We start from the raw sequence: 16504 nt of genomic DNA, 5'->3' as shown, positions 1-16504 counted from the left end.
GTAAAGAGATGTAAATTAAAATTTTACCTGTGGAAAATGCAGATAAATATAATACTTTTCTCCTACGTAAAAGGCAACACGTAACAAGATAAATAATCCTCAACATTCAGTGAGAATTTAAACAGGCACCCCCTCTCTGTTGTTGGTGGAGATATTAGCAGTACAGCTGGTTGGAAAAACTACTTGTCAGTAGCTATTTCAAAATAAAATGCACATATCCTTAACCCCGTAATTCTACTTCTAATTAAGTTATCACAAAATAGGGCACCTGGGTGGCTCAGTCAGTTGAGCGTCTGCTTTGGACTCAGGTCATGATCCAAGGGTCCTGGGGATCGAGTCCTGCGTAAGGCTCCCTGCTCAGCTAGGAGTCTGCTTCTCCCTTTGCCTCTGCCCCTCCCCACTGCTTGTGCTCTCTTGCTCACTCTCTCTCAAATAAAGTATTTAAAAAATTATCAAAAAATGTATTTCTTTTTTTTTAAGATTTTATTTATTTATTTGACAGAGAGCACAAGTAGGCAGAACAGCAGGGAGAGGGAGAGGAAAAAGCATGCTCTCCGCTGAGCAGGGAGCCTGATGTGGGGCTCGATCCCAGGACTCTGGGATCATGACCTGAGCCGAAGGCAGCCGCTTAACCGACTGAGCCACCCAGGTGCCCCCAAAAATGTATTTCTTTACACAGAGACATTTCTGGTTCATGGCAGCACTGAAAACTGGAAATGCCAAGTCAAAACTGGAAAAAATCTCAACAATTTAATAACAAAGGAGACTGATGAACCAAACTGGTACATTGATAAGAAACGTTACAATAAGCTGTTTAAAAAAAGGTCTTTTTATACTTGCAGGCACTATGGAGATACGTCCTTAATGTGGTAAGGGAAAGAAACAATCTAAAAAATATTTTGTAAACTAAGACCTTTTCCTTAAGGAAAATGTATGTGCATAGTTTTTTTTTTTTTGACAGCGAGAGAGACAGCAAGAGAGGGAACACAAGCAGGTGGAGTGGGAGAGAGAGAAGCAGGCTTCCCGAGGACCAGGGAGCCGGATGCAGGGCTTGATCTCCAGACCCTGGGATCATGACCTGAGCCGAAGGCAGACGCTTAACCGACTGAGTCACCCAGGCGCCCCTTTATATATTTATTTCTAAAAGACCACATACACACATAAAAGTCTGGGAAAGTATGCCCAACCTTCTAATAATGGGTTACCTCCTTACTAGGAAAAAAGGAGCTTCTACATTTTACTTAACGCTTGTATTTAAAACACAAAACAATTTTTTTTATCAAAAAGAAAAGAAAACACAAAAAGAGGTCCAACAGGCTCTATTTTCCATCAGTCTGACTGTCTTTCTGTGATTTTCCAGTACTCTTTACCCTGGCAAAGACATTTACTTGGGCAAAGCCAAAAATGCACAATGTACTATGGACCACAGAAGTGACTTCATTCCAAAGTGAGGTCACCTGACTGCTGTTGTCCAAGAGCTTACACCACACAGTGTGGCTGACAATTGGTCCCTGTTTCTTAAGACATTTCAAACCCAATTCTTCACCACTGGCCAGGTAATATGAATATTTCATTTTGTTTGGGGGCCTGAGCAACAAAGCCACCAATTACCAAGAGAACTTTTAGAACAGTTCAAATGCCCAGTTTTAGCTGATTCTTTCTTTTTTTAAAGATTTTTATTTATTTGAGAGAGAGAGAGAGAGAGAGAGCATGAGGGGGGGAGGGTCAGAGGGAGAAGCAGACTCCCCGCTGAGCAGGGAGCCCGATGTGGGACTCGATCATCATGATCTGAGCCGAAGGCAGACACTTAACCGACTGAGCCACCCAGGTGCCCCTAGCTGATTCTTTCTTAGAACAGTAGTTGAGGGGTGCCTGGGTGGCTCCGTCGTTGGGCGTCTGCCTTCGGCTCGGGTCATGGTACCAGGGTCCTGGGATCGAGCCCTGCATCGGACTCCCTGTTCGGCAGGAGGCCTGCTTCTCCCTCTCCCACTCCCCCTGCTTGTGTTCCCTCTCTCGCTGTGTCTCTCTCTGTCAAATGAATAAATAAAATCTTAAAAAAAAAAAAAAAGAACAGTAGTTGAATGTTACTGAATGAAATTACTAAGTAAATATTAAAGAACAAGAAAGACAAGGAAGATAGAGCCCCTCCCCTCAATAATCTCATTAACATGGGGCAGAGTGACATTAGCATTAAAGCAAGGTCTAAGGGGTACCGCCTGGGTGGCTCAGTCGGTTAAGCGGTTAAGCATCTGCCTTTGGCTCAGGTCATAATCCCAGGACCCTGGGACTGAGTCCCACACTGGGCTCCTTGCTCAGCAGGGAACCTGCTTCTCCCTCTGTCTGCCACTTCCCCTGCTTGTGCCCTTGCTCGCGTGTGCATATGCGGCTGCTCTGACAAATAAAATCTTAAAAAAATAAATAAATAAATAAAACAAGGTCTAAGGAACCAGGTCATCACTGTGCGGAGGGCTGAAGGTAGGAGTTGCTACTGGTGGGATCATAAGGCATCTGTTGATGAACAAGGACCTGAATGCAGACACATGGGGAGAGGGGTAGGCAAAGAACATAAGCATTGGGCAAAAGAGGACCAAGAGCGGGAAGCACATGTTCGGGGCCTGACTAAAGCCCAGGATGTAGTAGAGGAAGGCTGAAGGGGAGAAGAGGGAAACGGAGATTTGGGTCAGATGATAAAGATCACTAATGCCATGTGGAATGAATGCATCATTTACGCACTAGGCAATTTTGAAAGCAATGTCTGTGAAAGTGACAACTGTTTTGGCCAGGTGGTATTTAAAAGAGAAGTCAGAGAAATAGGAGACCCAAGCAGTCCTAAATACTCTCTATGTAAAGAAGGTTAAGAGTCTGGATAAACAGGGCACCTGGGTGGCTCAGTTGGTTAAGCGACTGCCTTCGGCTCAGGTCATGATCCTGGAGTCCCGGGATCGAGTCCCGCATCGGGCTCCCTGCTTGGCGGGGGGTCTGCTTCTCCCTCTGCCCTCTTCCCTCTCGTGCTCTCTGTCTCTCATTCTCTCTCTCTCAAAATAAATAAATAAAATCTTTAAAAAAAAAAAAAGAGTCTGGATAAACAAGGGCTGCTGAGAGGCCTAATGAACCAATATGTTAATATCCCTTCCATCCTGTCTGAATTCCTAAGTACCAGAAAAACAAAATACACTAGAGAAATCTTTTTTTTTTTTAAAGATTTTTATTTATTTGAGAGAGAAAGAATGAGAGACAAAGAGCACGAGAGGGAAGAGGGTCAGAGGGAGAAGCAGACCCCCCGCTGAGCAGGGAGCCCGATGCGGGACTCGATCCCGGGATTCCAGGATCATGACCTGAGCCGAAGGCAGTTGCTTAACCAACTGAGCCACCCAGGCGCCCCTACACTAGAGAAATCTTAAAGGTAATGCAAAGTTTCATTCCAGGCCCTTTGGATTCACAGGGTAGCTCACAGACCCCAAACACAGCCAACTAAACAGGCTCATTGGCAAAGGAAAGAATTGTGAAGAAAGTTCTTAACATTAGCAGTGCTTATAAAATCCTTCCTACCTTTGCTGGATCTCTTTGATGTCTTCTTGTTTCCTTCGGAGGTAATTTCAATCTCATCAGGATTACCCCCCTCATCTTCAATTGCCTAAACGGAAGGTTAAAAAATAGTTTAGCAAAAAAGGCAGCACGCAGACTCGACTTCCACCGAAACTTCAGGTTGCTGATCTGGAAAGGGCTTTCCCCCACCCATCTGTTGTCTTGCTCTACCTTGGAACAAAGGCTCTGGAGTCAACTTATTTCTTAGTACACCACAACCTAGTCTATCCTGGACTAGGGACCCAAGGGAACTCAAAAAGGAAAAAGCACACTCTTCCCTTTCCTATGACTTCACCCAGCGACGTGTTGTTCGACCCTCTGTGACTCCCTCTCCATGCCATGCCTACACTTGGCATTGTCTGGACAGAATACTCAGCTAACACTCACTCGGCTGAGATCGTACTGTGTGTGCCATGAGACTGGACATGACCCATACGACCTCATCAGATCACTCACATCTGTGACTGACTTCAAAGGTCTTGCTCTTAACCAGCAGGGGACCTACCTGAAAGGGTACAGAATTATAATGATCTCTTGGCAAGCCCCACCTCCCACCCAAGAGCTCATCATTCCTTTGAACAGCCCGCACCCACACTCAGCACAGCGCAGAGCCCCGAGGCGGCCCGCAGCAAATGGTTACTGAGCGTGTCAACAGTGTTATCCTTGGATACTGGGCTTCGCTTTTAGGTTTTACTGATAATCCTTTCTCTCTTTACTGTACTATCCTGTGAGCACAAGTCCTGTTTAAACCCACTTCAAATAGCATGTCTTTTTTCTAGACGGTTTCAGAAATTCAGATCTTCAGGAGTTTCTCAGCATCGAAGTCTGAATTTGCAATGGGGCTTAGGGACTCCACATCTGAACTGTACCAGGAACAAAGAAAATCTCTCTTATCTCCGAAGCCAGGGTGAGGAGAAGGAATTGGGAGTTCTGCTCTGGGATCAAGGAAAACACAACCTGAAAGTCCCTCCCATTCTTCCTGGCAAAAGAGGATTCTGGAATACTGCTAGAACTGCCCCAGACAGGAGGTGTACCATTTTGCCCCTCAATATGTTTCCTCTGGGTGCAGTGTTTACAGGATCATCCCCAGGGACACTGTAGGCTATGAGTCATCCTTACAGAGCTCAGGAAACTACTCTCTGTGCTCCTTCCGCCTTTTCCTCATTTGCCCTTTCTGGAAAAATCACACACACAAAAAAGGGGACACTAACTAAACTAGATGGTAGAAGTAAAAAACAAAATCAGTTAATTCTAGACTCACTTGGATAAGGTAGCATATTAACATAGTCGCTGATGATATTTATGTCCTATGACCACACCCCTAAGAAAATGAAAACAGGGAAAAGAAATGAAGAATGGCTCCGAGATAATAGTGATGGAGGATCCTTGAAGTCACATACCAGTTTCAGCAACCAATCTGACAGGAAGGTTCAATGCCATCCTATCAGCTTTGCAGTCTTGCAGACTGAGTAAAAAGGATAAAGGTCCCAATTTGGCTTTGCTGACTGGAGGCCCTGCTGGCAACCCTCAACCTTCCACCATTTTTTCTAGAACATCTTGGTTGACGAACTACCTGCCCCAACTTGAGTAAAGGAAGTTAGTATCCATAGTGAAACAAACACAAGATCAAGTTAGAAAAGCCCAACTGACTTTGGACTAATCAACCCACCATTTTCAAGCCCTAGCTTCCTCATTCAGAAAATGGGAAACAATCCCTACTTCCCCTTAATAGCAATCCGTAATAATTAATGCCCTGGTCTTCAGTTGTTTGGGAGCCAGGAGGGTGCAAAGAGTCACAAATCACACCGTCTGCAGGGGTTGGGGGTAGCGATGCTGAGATTACACGAGAGAGGTCCCAAGACGAGAATAGGTCAATGGGAGAAAAACAAAAAAGCCAACGAGAATATGAAAAAAGGGAAGAAGGACCCAAACATTTAATTAACTGCTCATGCTTTTCACACCCATCCCTCAGAACCCCTCAAGGTAGGGATAAGAGTCCTGGTTTTGCAAATAACAAATGATGGCACAGAGAAAAAAATGAATTGTGTCAACGATCGTATCTTCATGTACCAGGCAGCATGCCAAACCCGTTTCGTGCAATCTCGTTTAATCCTAACACGAAAGCACGATCTTTCCTTCTCTTTACAGGATAAACAAGCTGAGAGAGCGTTAAACGTCTTCCGTGCCCAAGATCAGGCCTCTGAGACCCGGAAGAGACCCAAGACCAGACACAGGGACGAGAGCCCCCACTCTGCCTGCCTCCTAGCAAAGTCCTGAAGCTGTCTTCACGTTCTCCCTACCAACGTCTCTTACGTTTCTGCTCGCTATCGCAACAGTACTTCCTTTTCCGTGCTATTTCCCCGACCTAGAGCTTGCAAATTCACAAACCGTTTTTTTTTTTAACCTCTGAACAGGCTCTTGGCACATTTGCCCAGTAAACTCGACCCCTCTTCAAAGTGCGTCGACCCTAACGGGCCATGGAGCATCGGAATATTCAGAGGAAGCCCCGCGGCCAGCGCGGGCTCAGAAAATCGCCCGGCCTGGGTCCCAGTCCCTACGCCTCGTCTCCACGGCCGTGTGACCTTGGCCGAGTCCCCCCACCTCGCCCAAGAAATGAGGGCTTCCGGGTTTCCCGTCATTTTTGGAGGCTAGAGTGGGCCGCTGAGAGGAAGGCCCTCCGCGCAGTGGCCGGTGAAGAAAACAGGAACCCTCGGCCTGGGTGCCTTGTCGTCCGCCGCCGCAAGGCCGCGGCGCCTTCGCCGGTTCGCGCCCAGATGTTCCTTCCTTCCCAGGGCGGCGCTGAGGTTCGCACCCGAGCCCAGTAAGGCTGGGAGCTCCCGCTAGGGCCTGGGAAGAGTCGGGAGAAGCCCGGAGCTCCCGGCCAGAGGCAGGCCCCACAAGGGACCGGGGGCGGACCCCGAGACCAGGGGACCGCAGTCGCGGCCGCCAGGACCCCCTTCTCATCTCCTGCCCGCCCCCGCAGGGCCCCAGCTCCACCTTTTTGAGCCGCTCCATCAAAACGCTCTTATTGCCGCTCGAGTCCAGATTCCGTTTCCTCAGCTCCGCCCGCAGATCGATCACCCGCAGATCGCTGAGCCGCCGTGTCCCGGTTTCCGACGAGGCAGAGCTCAAAGCCGCTGCGCCCGCCGCACCCGAATCGCCTAGTCCTGAGAGAGTCTCCGCCATTCCAGGGACCGTGGCTCCGCCGCCCACTTCACACAGAACCGGGCCGGTTTTATCTGGGCACTTAGCACAAAATGGCGCCGCCTGCGAGGGAACCGCTCCAGCCGCCCTGGCGCGCCTCCCTTCTGCGCAGGCGCACCCGGCGCGGAGCCGACGCTGCCGGTCGCGTGTGCACATGCGTGGTGAGCGCTCACAGGGATGTGCGCAGGCGCATTGCATCTCGCCAGCCTCCCGCCGCGAACGGCCGTGACACATGCGTGCTGCAGTTACGGCGCCTGCGCGTTGTGGTGGGGAACGTGCGGTTGGTCGACGCGCGAGCGCGCGTGCTGTTAAGAAAGTTGGCATGTGCGGCACGCATGCGCTGCCGGAAAGCGGGGCGGGAGGAAGCGAGTGCGTTTTCCTCTTAGGCGGCGCCATTTTGTGCTCAGAGCCGCTACAGCCGCCGGCGGTGTGGGAAGTGGGTGGCGGGGACGCGAGACCTGGGATGGCGGAGACTCTGGCAGGGTCCGGCGAGTCGGGTTCTGGCACAGCCGCTGTCGGGTCGGGTACCTCGGAGGCTGGGACGCGACGGCTGAGCGACTTGCGGGTGATAGACCTGCGGGCGGAGCTAAAGAAGCGGAACCTGGACACGGGCGGCAACAAGAGCGTCTTGATGGAGCGGCTCAAGAAGGTGAGGCGGCTCAACGTCCCGGGGTGGAGCAGGGGGCCGCGGCACGCCCCCGCGCCGACCTGTCACCGCGATTCTCGGACGCGGGCCCCCCTCCACCATTCCCCCTCGTGACCGACCCCGGCCCGAGCTCGCGGGGACCAAGGGGCCCGGCTGTGTGACCTTGGCCCGTCACCGCCCCTCTCTGCCTCGCTTTTGATCCTCCTTCCAGCTGGTCGCCTCAAGAGTGCTGAAAGCGCGTCCTTTTAGCCGCCGGGTGGCCGCCTGGACTTCTTCCGGGCTCCAGCTGGAGACTCGGTTCTGTGACCTTGGATAGGTGCCTTCTCCCTGCCCCTCAGTTTCCTCCCCTGGAGAACGGATGAGTAAAGAGTTTTTGCGATCTTAGAGGAGAGGGAGTTGTGCTTGTTAATACTCCAGGACTTCTGCTCTTGTCATGCCCTCCCCTCCACCGCTATTCTTCCATGGCTTCTGGTTAGTGCCTCGTAGTCTTTCTCGCTCTACCTGAGATAGATGTCTCCCCAACGTGCTTCCTAGAGTGTTGTTCCATCTCCCTGCTTCTTTCTTGCACCGTTTTGTGTTTATGCCCCACCTGGCCGCACTCAACCCCACATTGAGTATGGAGGAATAGCTGTCTCCCCAACCAGAGCAAGCTCGTTGCAGAGCTTGAGTTTACCATTGAGTGTCCAGTCCTGTGCCAGTCCGGAGGAAGGTGCTGAGCAACCCTACACACAGACACACCCCACTCCCAGTCTGTCGGGTGGGTTTTCTCCCCAGAAGTCAAGCATGGCTTGTGGAACACCACTCAGCCCTTTACAGATGGTGGACTTAGTGGACCTAGTGCAGCATCTCTGTTACTGTTACCGTTATTAAAGTGGAGGGTTGGGCAATTTCTAGTTTAAGGGCCATTTTGGAACTGGTCATTGACCTGGACCCTGGAGCCCCAGTTCACACATCCCTTTGTCTTTTGTGCTTAGGGTCCAGAGAGAACCAAGTTGTGCTAGGTTCATCCTGTGCCTTTTGGGCTGGCAGCCCAGATAGCAGAACCAGAGTTGTTGCTCTTTGCAAGGAAGTGTTTGACTTTGTTTGCTGGGAAGTTGTTACTTAACAGAGAACAATGTGTGCCCTGCAGGTCTGCACAGTGTTGTAAAGTTTCATCTCTTCTTAATAGGCGGTTAAGGAAGAAGGGCAGGATCCTGATGAAATTGGTGTCGCGTTGGAAGCCACAAGCAAGAGGACAACAAAGAGATGTATTAAAGGTATTTGCTTGTACTTATTGCTGCTGGAGGCCTGAGCGTGTAGAGAACTTACTTACAGATTAGTTTTTTAACACCGCTTCTGTCCTCTGGGCCCAGAGAATGTCTTTGGCCTTCATTGTTCCCATCTAACAAGTAGGCTTGGTTTTCACCACCTTACAAGTAGCTCTGTCAGGAGTGCTGGGAGGAGTAGAGAGATATGCAAGTGTTACGTAAATTTTGCGTTAAAGACATTTTAGCTCTTGTCATCGGGATTCAAAAACAACCAGAGTAAGGCACGCTCTTAAAGCTGCTCTGAGCAACCAAATACACTACGTGACTTTATTCCTGGGAAGTTGAAAAACGGGGTTTTAAACCAAAGAAAAGGACACCAATCTGAGATGGAGTAGAACCCACTATCTTTAAGGATACAAAACAGGTTGTTGGAGGATTTTCATGCAGCCTTTTTTTTTAACCAGTGAGGTTTTGTTTTGTTCTGTTTTGTTTTTTTAAGATCTTATTTTGAAGTAATCGCTGCATCCGACGTGGGGCTCGAACTTAAAGCCCTAAGATCAAGAGTCACATGCTCTACCAACTGAGCCAGCCAGGTGCCCCACAGTGAGATTTTTTTTTTTAATTGAGATATACTTCACATCTATAGAATTCACCCATTTACAGTGTACACTTCATTACATTTTAGTATATTCACAAAGCTATGCGACTGTCAACACTATTTAATTCTGGAACATTTTCATCATCACAAAAAGAAGCCCCCGTGCCTATTAGCACTTGCTCCCCATTTCCCCCTCCTGTGGACTCGCAGCATGTAATTGACCATTCAATTTCATGTAAATAGGATCATGCAATATGTGGTCTTCTGTGCCTGCTTATTCTGTTGAGCATGTTTTCAAGGTTCATTCACTTTGTGACATAGATTAGTGCCTCATTTCTTTTTGTGGATGGTACTAGCTAATTTTGGAAGCATTTAATTCCCTGAAACTTTGAAACCTTGTTACCCTCCCTGGCTTTCATCCTCATTTTTATATGGGTGAGGACAATATAATTGGGACCTTCCAGGTGATGGGGATTATTTTCTTGAAAGGTGCCAACATAAAAATTGTCATGGCTGGATGTACCCTGTTCATCTGAAGAAGAGTTAAACTTAGGCAGTGGAGGACAGATGCTTAGAAAGGGAAAAGAAACCAGCTTGTAGCCTTTTCAGTAACTTTAATTTACTTTATATGAGTGCTTTTTTTTTTTTTTTTTAAGATTCTATTTATTTATTTGACAGAGAGAGAGACAGAAGAGCACAAGCAGAGGGAGTGGCAGAGGGAGAGGGAGAAGCAGGCTCTGCACTGAGCAGGGAAACCCGATGCGGGACTTGATCCCAGGACCCTGAGATCATGACCTGAGCTGAAGGCAGACGCTTAACCATCTGAGCCACCCAGGCGCCCTATAAGTGCTTTTGTAGAAAGACTTCTCCATGACTCATCTGTTTAAAACTTTGTGTGTTTTATTTATTTTTTAGGATTTTATTTATTTGACAGAGAGATAGCGAGAGGAGGAACACAAGCAGGGGGAGCGGGAGAGGGAGAAGCAGTCTTCCCGCCGAGCAGGGAGGCCGACATGGGACTTGATCCCAGGACCCTGGGATCATGACCCAAGCCGAAGGCAGATGCCTAACGACTGAGCCACCCAGGCACCCTTTTATGTGTGTTTTAAAAGCTTAAACTTTTTAGTTAGGTTATATAGAGGAGTTACATTTAAGCTGGATTTTAACACCTCGATGTGATTTTGCTGCTCTTGTAATGGTCAAGTATAAATGCTGACTAGTCAAGTGAGTGCAGACTGAGAGGTGTGTGTCGATTTAAAAGTTCTTAGTGGAAGTTTTTAAGATAGGTGCTCCTTTAAAACTTGAGAGGTTCAATGCTTACTAATCAAAGTGTTCTTGGCTCTTAACAGGGATCTTTGCATCATTAGACAAACCAAACCTTAGCCGAGTGCTTCCAGTGTGTGTCTGAATGTCTGGATTACGGTTTAGGTGATGGTAAAACTGCTTGAAGTTACCGTTTTGTCAAAAAAGCTTTAATAGTACTTACTTTTGCTTGTATAAAGGGATGTTGGTCCCAGTATAGATGTAGCTGGGATTAGAAGGGCACTGGTCCTTTCCCTTTTCGTTTTTACTGAGAAGTCACCAAAGGCCCAGACAGGAAACAGGTGGCCAGGGCCCTGGGGCAAAGAACAGCTCCTATAGGTAGTTGAGCTAGCATGTTCTTTGTAGGTGTCCGCACACATAGTTACATGAAGCACTGGACCCTCGTGGTGTCCTGTTCGAAATTAGGTCTTCAAGATTACATAAAAGTTAAAAGGGCTCGGTCAGTTAAGCATCTGCCTTCAGCTCGGGTCATGATCCCAGGGTCCTAGGATCGAGTTCCTCATTGGGCTCCCTGCTCAGCAGCGGGGAGCCTGCTTCTCCCTCTCCTGCTCTCCCAGCTTGTGCGCTCGCTCTCTCTCTCTCTCTCTCTCTCTCTGTCAAATAAATAAATAAGATCTTTAAAAAAAGAAGTAAAAAGTAAGCTAAACTTTCCGAGAAAAAACTTCATTAGGAGTTAGAACACGAGACCTTCTCTTGTCCTAACTCATTTAAACAGGCAAAATTTTTGAAGCTTGTGGGTATGTTTTGAAAGTACAATTTTGAGTTAGGTTTTCTAGCATCTTTGTCCCCCGCCCCTTCAGCTCTTTTAGTTAGCTGAAACCAGGCCCTTGGAACTGGGGCCCGGCCTCTCTGCCCAGCGTTTGTCATCCCCCCTCCTTTACGGCACTTTTGAAAGGTCTGCATCTCTCCTGTTGACATCCGTTGTGGGAACTGCTGGCTACTATTTAAAGGCACTGAAAGTGGGTGCTGCTACCAAACATTTTTAGGACCTCTTTTAAGAGCTGAACCAAATTCTCATGTGTCAAATGCAGCTAATAAACCTGGTGGTGTTGTGGGGAGTATTAACTGAGAGAGCACAGTGCCTGACACTTAGTAAAGCCACACATCTTGAATGAGTATTCGTAATGATGGTGCAGAAGGCGCTTCAGGGGTACACACTGCAGTTTGGGTGTTTACTCAGAGATTGATGTCTCCTGTTTAGTTTTCTCATTTCAAAAAATTATAAAAAGGGGCGCCTGGGTGGCTTAGTTGGTTAAGCGACTGCCTTCGGCTCAGGTCATGATCCTGGAGTCCTGGGATCGAGTCCCGCATCGGGCTCCCTGCTCGGCAGGGAGTCTGCTTCTCCCTCTGACCCTCCCCCCTCTCATGTGCTCTCTCTCTCGCTCTCTCTCTCAAATAAATAAATAAAATCTTTAAAAAAAAAAAAAATTACAAAAAGGGTATTTCTAGACACTTTAGAAAATGTAAGAAGTATGCATATGAAAATAAAATTATCTCTGATGTTATCACCCTGTATTTTAATCCCTGTTGGTGACTGCCTGAGTCGTTCTCGTGTATATTTTATAAATGCATTTTCACACTCCATTGTATACATGCTGTTTAATAAAAGTAGAACTACTATATATGGTTTTTTAATTTTGTGGGCATTTTCCTGTGGCATTCAATATTCTTTATATTTGGAAGCATAATTTTTTTTGAAGTTGTAAGACACTGTATGGTGGGCCACAGTGTTTTGCAGACTTGGCACTGTTGACAATTTGGGGTAAGTAATCCTTTCCGGTGGGGCACTGTCCTGTGCAGTGTCTTATGTTGAACAGCATCCCTGGTCACTACCCTAGCTGCCGGTAGCATCCCCGAGTTGTGACCCCAGAAGTGTTTCTAGTCATTGCCAAATTCCTCCCCACTTCCCCTTTTGAGGACAACTGGTACCCCACATACAAACAGACTGTCGTGATTTGCTTCCCTTTTGAATGTTTGGGCTGGCTACAGTTTTCTAGATAGATGACTTAAGTTTTTAATTCCTCATCAGACATTTTCGTGCACGCCCATATTGGGGGGATTTCTAGAATAAAAAGTATACACATTTTTGAGGCCAGAACCTGAGCATTATCTGACTGAAAAATTACTTTGTAATTAGGACAAAAGATGGAGGAAGAAGGTACAGAAGACAATGGCCTGGAAGAAGATTCCAGAGATGGGCAGGTATGTGGCATCCACGGCAGAGACACTAGCAGGAGCTCTGTGACCAGCCACCCGGCCGTTGACGCCTTTCGTTCTCTTGACAGGAGGATATGGATGCAGGTTTAGAGAGCTTGCAGAACCTTGACATGATGGATGTGGGTGTGTTGGAAGAAAGCGAAGTTGAGAATAGCAGTGCTCCCGACTTTGGGGAGGACGGCGCTGACAGCATTCTCGGTTCCCTTTGTGATAGCAAAGAATACGTGGCGGCCCAACTGCAAGAGCTCCCGGCGCAGCTCACAGAGCATGCTGTAGGTAACTTGAAGACATGGTGGAATGTGCCAGTAGCCCCGGGGCTCCTCGGGGCTCCTCGGCGCTCGCGGGCCGCCGCTGGGAGTGAGAGCTCACTGGCGGTTGATTAAGTAGTGCACCACCGCGTCAGCAGTCACCAAAAACACAGAGTTCCGTGTCTAAAGCCTCATGGTAAATTATATCCGTTTAAACTGCACGTAAGTCAGAGGTTAACGAACGGCTCACTTCTCTACGATCCTGGGGAGTATTTTGATAAAAGGGTGGGAGGCCCTTCCGCAGCATGAATCGTAAAAGGCTGACACTGTTGGTGGAAGTATTTTCCTTTGGAAAACAGGAAACAGAAAACAGTTGATAATCTCAGCATTCGGTCGTCCTGTTGGTTTTTTTTTTAAGATGTGTTTTAGGCACAAGGTTAGATGGTTCTATTAAAAGACGGGAAGGAGTGAAGGAAAGTATTCGTGCCCTCAGAAGCACCCCTCCCGTGAAAAGAAAACCACGCTTAATGGCCTAGTATATAAAGGAGAGCTTGAATTCTGTTACCAATATTGCTTTTTCAAGCTTTCGCTTGTAGTATTTGGCGGAGAGCTCTGGTGGCCATCCTAAAACTGATTGCCATTTTAATCTTACTACCTTGGCATACTCAGCCTCTTAGTTTTTTGTGTTTTGGTTTGGTTTTCTGTTCTCTCTCTCTCTCTTTTTTTTTTTTTAAAGGCACTAAGCTGGGCGGGGGGAAGGGGGGCCCTTGTAGGACTGGACTTTAAACATTAAAGGTGAAAAGTCAACAAACTCCAAACGTCACTGCCCCTCAGCCTAGGGTGCCATTGAGCAACTGACTTGCTGGTCTTGGCCTCTCTCAGTGTGATCCTGTTGTGTGTTAATTATTTCCAGAGCATGGACTTGGCTTCTTACCTTTTGGTTAATCCAAGCATCCCGGTCATAAGCTTCAAACCTGGGAAAGGAAAAAAAAATACATTTGAGAAGGCATGTTTTTGTATTTCACTCAAGAAGGTAAAAACCTGTCAAATCGAGTGACATTTAAGATAGTAGTTCAGTTAAATGTTTTAAATAAAGCACGTTAGGTAAAAGTGCCCAGTTACTGTTATTTTTCAAAGTATCGTTGCCAAGTAAAATCGGAGAAGTGTGAAGTTTTTCCTTTTGCTTTTGAGCTCTGCTCTGGAAATCGTGTCCGGGTCACATATGTGGACCACCAGGAAATAGACGCTGCCTGGGAACTCAAAGTGTACCTTCCTGGGCCAGTGCTGACCGAGCACCTGCTGTCTGTGAGACCCTCTCAGGGGTGCAGTACCGCCCAGTCATGGAGCAGGCAGGAAGGCCGGCGAGAAACCGAATAATCCAACAGTGGACTTGTAGATGGTGGTGGGCAGCTTGAGGGAAGTAGACACGTGGGTCCCTTAGAAACTGGTGAGGTGCAGGCCTTGGAATTCACAGCTCTGTCTCCACTACGTGGTTCTCTGTTTTGTCTTTCAGGTGGATGGGGAGGGCTTCGAGAACACTTTGGATGCTTCATCATTGGACTTCAAAGTACCTCCGGTAAGATACCATTCTGGTGCTCCCTGGCTGGAAACATTATGTGAGCGGTTGATTTTCCATGGTGAAAAAGGATGTGTGTCTGTGTAGAAATGATTCTGTGTAAAAATGATTCGTAAAACGAGCTGAGTGCCTGGGGTAAGAGGTTGAGCCAAACAAGTACAGTCCTACTGTTTGCATTCAGTGGGGACAGTGTTCATAACCAGCAAGAAAATGACTAGAAAAGTTCGAGGGAGAAGTTGAGGTGATTGGGCCGTAAGGCTCTCAGAGGAAACCCCACTCAAATTGAGTCTGACCCATGGGTCTGGAGTTAGCCCAGTGAAGGGGAAAAGAGGACCTTGGGCAAGGAGGGAGAGTGGCTGAATGTAGGGACGGAGGACACAGGGTGGGGGCAGAGACGCAGGGGTGAGGTTGCAGACGTGGATGGGCCTGACTACCCGCGTCTGTGGGTCAGGGAAAGGGTTTGGCCCATTGTCTTAAGTACAGTGGGAAGTCAGTGGAAGGTTTTGGGAGGAGTGAACAGATGGTTTTGTTGACAGGTTCCAGTTATAAATAACAGCTTATTTGGGGAGAAATCGATCTCAAATCTGGTATGACATACAAAACATTCGCCGTCTGTGCGACCTCTTGCTGTGGCTGTCTTTGCTCTCTCCGGAGGCCACTAAGTCAGCTCAGACTTGGGGTGGGGTGGCCAGACCCTCCAGGGAGAATTGAACAGGCCGAGCGTCACTGCTGCCTGCCTGGCTTTGCTGGGGAGAGGCCAACAAAATGGGCTTGTCCTCACCGAATCATCCCAGAATGGAATACGGTCGTTTTGAGTGGAGAGAGTTGTTTGAAACAGGTGTTTATTCACATGTGATTGAAGCTGTGTCTGCCAGGGAAGTGTATTTGCCCAGTTTTTAAGTACTTTGTGGAATTTTTTTCTCTTTTCTTTTTTAAAACAGGATATTGAAGAACCTCTATTGGAGCCAGGTACTGATAAGAGAAACACGACAGTTAATGGTTTGAAAGTTTTCCCACTCTTTTTTTCAATCTATCTATATATTCTAAGCTGTGTATGGTCGCGTAAATGATTTTAATGGTGGACAATCCAGATCGTACAAGGATCAGAGATTGGAAACCCACTCGTATCACCAGATCTGTGGAAGTGCCGTTCTGGTTTCTGGAGGTCAAATATATTTGGTGAGATGTAGTGATTATTTTCATCTCTCTAACCACGTAGAGGGGCATTTAAGTAATTCCCCCGGTGATTCTTCCATGTGTTTCTACACATGAAACAGATCTTGTGATATTTTGCTGCAGTCTTTTTGATTACTACAGTTAAGGCAGGATAAAGTGGTTGTCAGGGCACTTATAACCCGAGAAGTGACTGGATTCCAGAAGAGGAAACAGAGTCTCTTCAGGAAAATTTTCAACGCATTACTCCCCTTGTGGACTGCGTTTATCTCCCACCTTGGAAGAGTTTCTGGTTTGCGTATTGGACTGTTCTGTTAAAAGAAATTCAAAGAAATTTGGAAATTGAGTTGTCATCAAATGGCGATCGCATTCGGTTCGGCACCTTGGACATTGGAAAACTAAGTCCGAAGACCCACACTTGAACAAAAACAGGAAGAAGACTGTCGAGAAGCAGCCATGTGGTTGTAGGTGTTTGAATCTGTGGGGGCCTTTTCTCTTCCATGTAGCGTAGCGGCTTCCTGTAGCAGTCGGTTGGAGCGCAGGTAGTGTAAACCGGTGTAACTTTGTGTACCCGCGGGTTTTCCAATCTCTGTGTAGCTAGCAGTTCTCTTCGTGTTAGTGTGGCAGCCGTGCCAGTTCCGCATTTGTGATTGCTTTATTTCCCTGGTAATTAAACCTTGTGCCATT

The 16504-nt window shown here is 47.5% G+C and overlaps 3 protein-coding genes across 3 annotated transcripts in view; 1 reads left to right on the top strand and 2 right to left on the bottom strand.

Annotated features, from left to right (window-relative positions):
* SAFB (scaffold attachment factor B) overlaps positions 1-6899 on the bottom strand; it is a 37662-nt gene extending 30763 nt beyond the window's left edge. Inside the window, exons 1-2 of the mRNA XM_081805256.1 lie at positions 6583-6899; positions 3550-3634 (exon numbers count right to left, since the gene is read on the bottom strand). Of these exons, the coding sequence (XP_081661382.1) occupies positions 3550-3634; positions 6583-6771 (274 nt within the window). The 5' untranslated portion in view covers positions 6772-6899. The remainder of the gene's footprint in view (positions 1-3549; positions 3635-6582) is intronic.
* The window catches only part of RPL36 (ribosomal protein L36), a 168492-nt gene that overhangs the window by 43532 nt on the left and 108456 nt on the right, over positions 1-16504 (bottom strand). The window lies entirely within an intron of this gene.
* SAFB2 (scaffold attachment factor B2) overlaps positions 7174-16504 on the top strand; it is a 33261-nt gene continuing 23930 nt past the window's right edge. Inside the window, exons 1-7 of the mRNA XM_081805250.1 lie at positions 7174-7438; positions 8604-8691; positions 12741-12805; positions 12889-13092; positions 13982-14101; positions 14582-14644; positions 15586-15706. Of these exons, the coding sequence (XP_081661376.1) occupies positions 7253-7438; positions 8604-8691; positions 12741-12805; positions 12889-13092; positions 13982-14101; positions 14582-14644; positions 15586-15706 (847 nt within the window). The 5' untranslated portion in view covers positions 7174-7252. The remainder of the gene's footprint in view (positions 7439-8603; positions 8692-12740; positions 12806-12888; positions 13093-13981; positions 14102-14581; positions 14645-15585; positions 15707-16504) is intronic.

The sequence above is a fragment of the Leptonychotes weddellii genome, chromosome 1 (assembly GCF_054177405.1).
Source record: "Leptonychotes weddellii isolate Sample4059 chromosome 1, ASM5417740v2, whole genome shotgun sequence".
Classification (NCBI taxonomy): Eukaryota; Metazoa; Chordata; class Mammalia; order Carnivora; family Phocidae; genus Leptonychotes; species Leptonychotes weddellii.
Note: the sequence above shows the minus strand (reverse complement) of the source record. Positions and strands in the feature narration are given on the sequence as shown.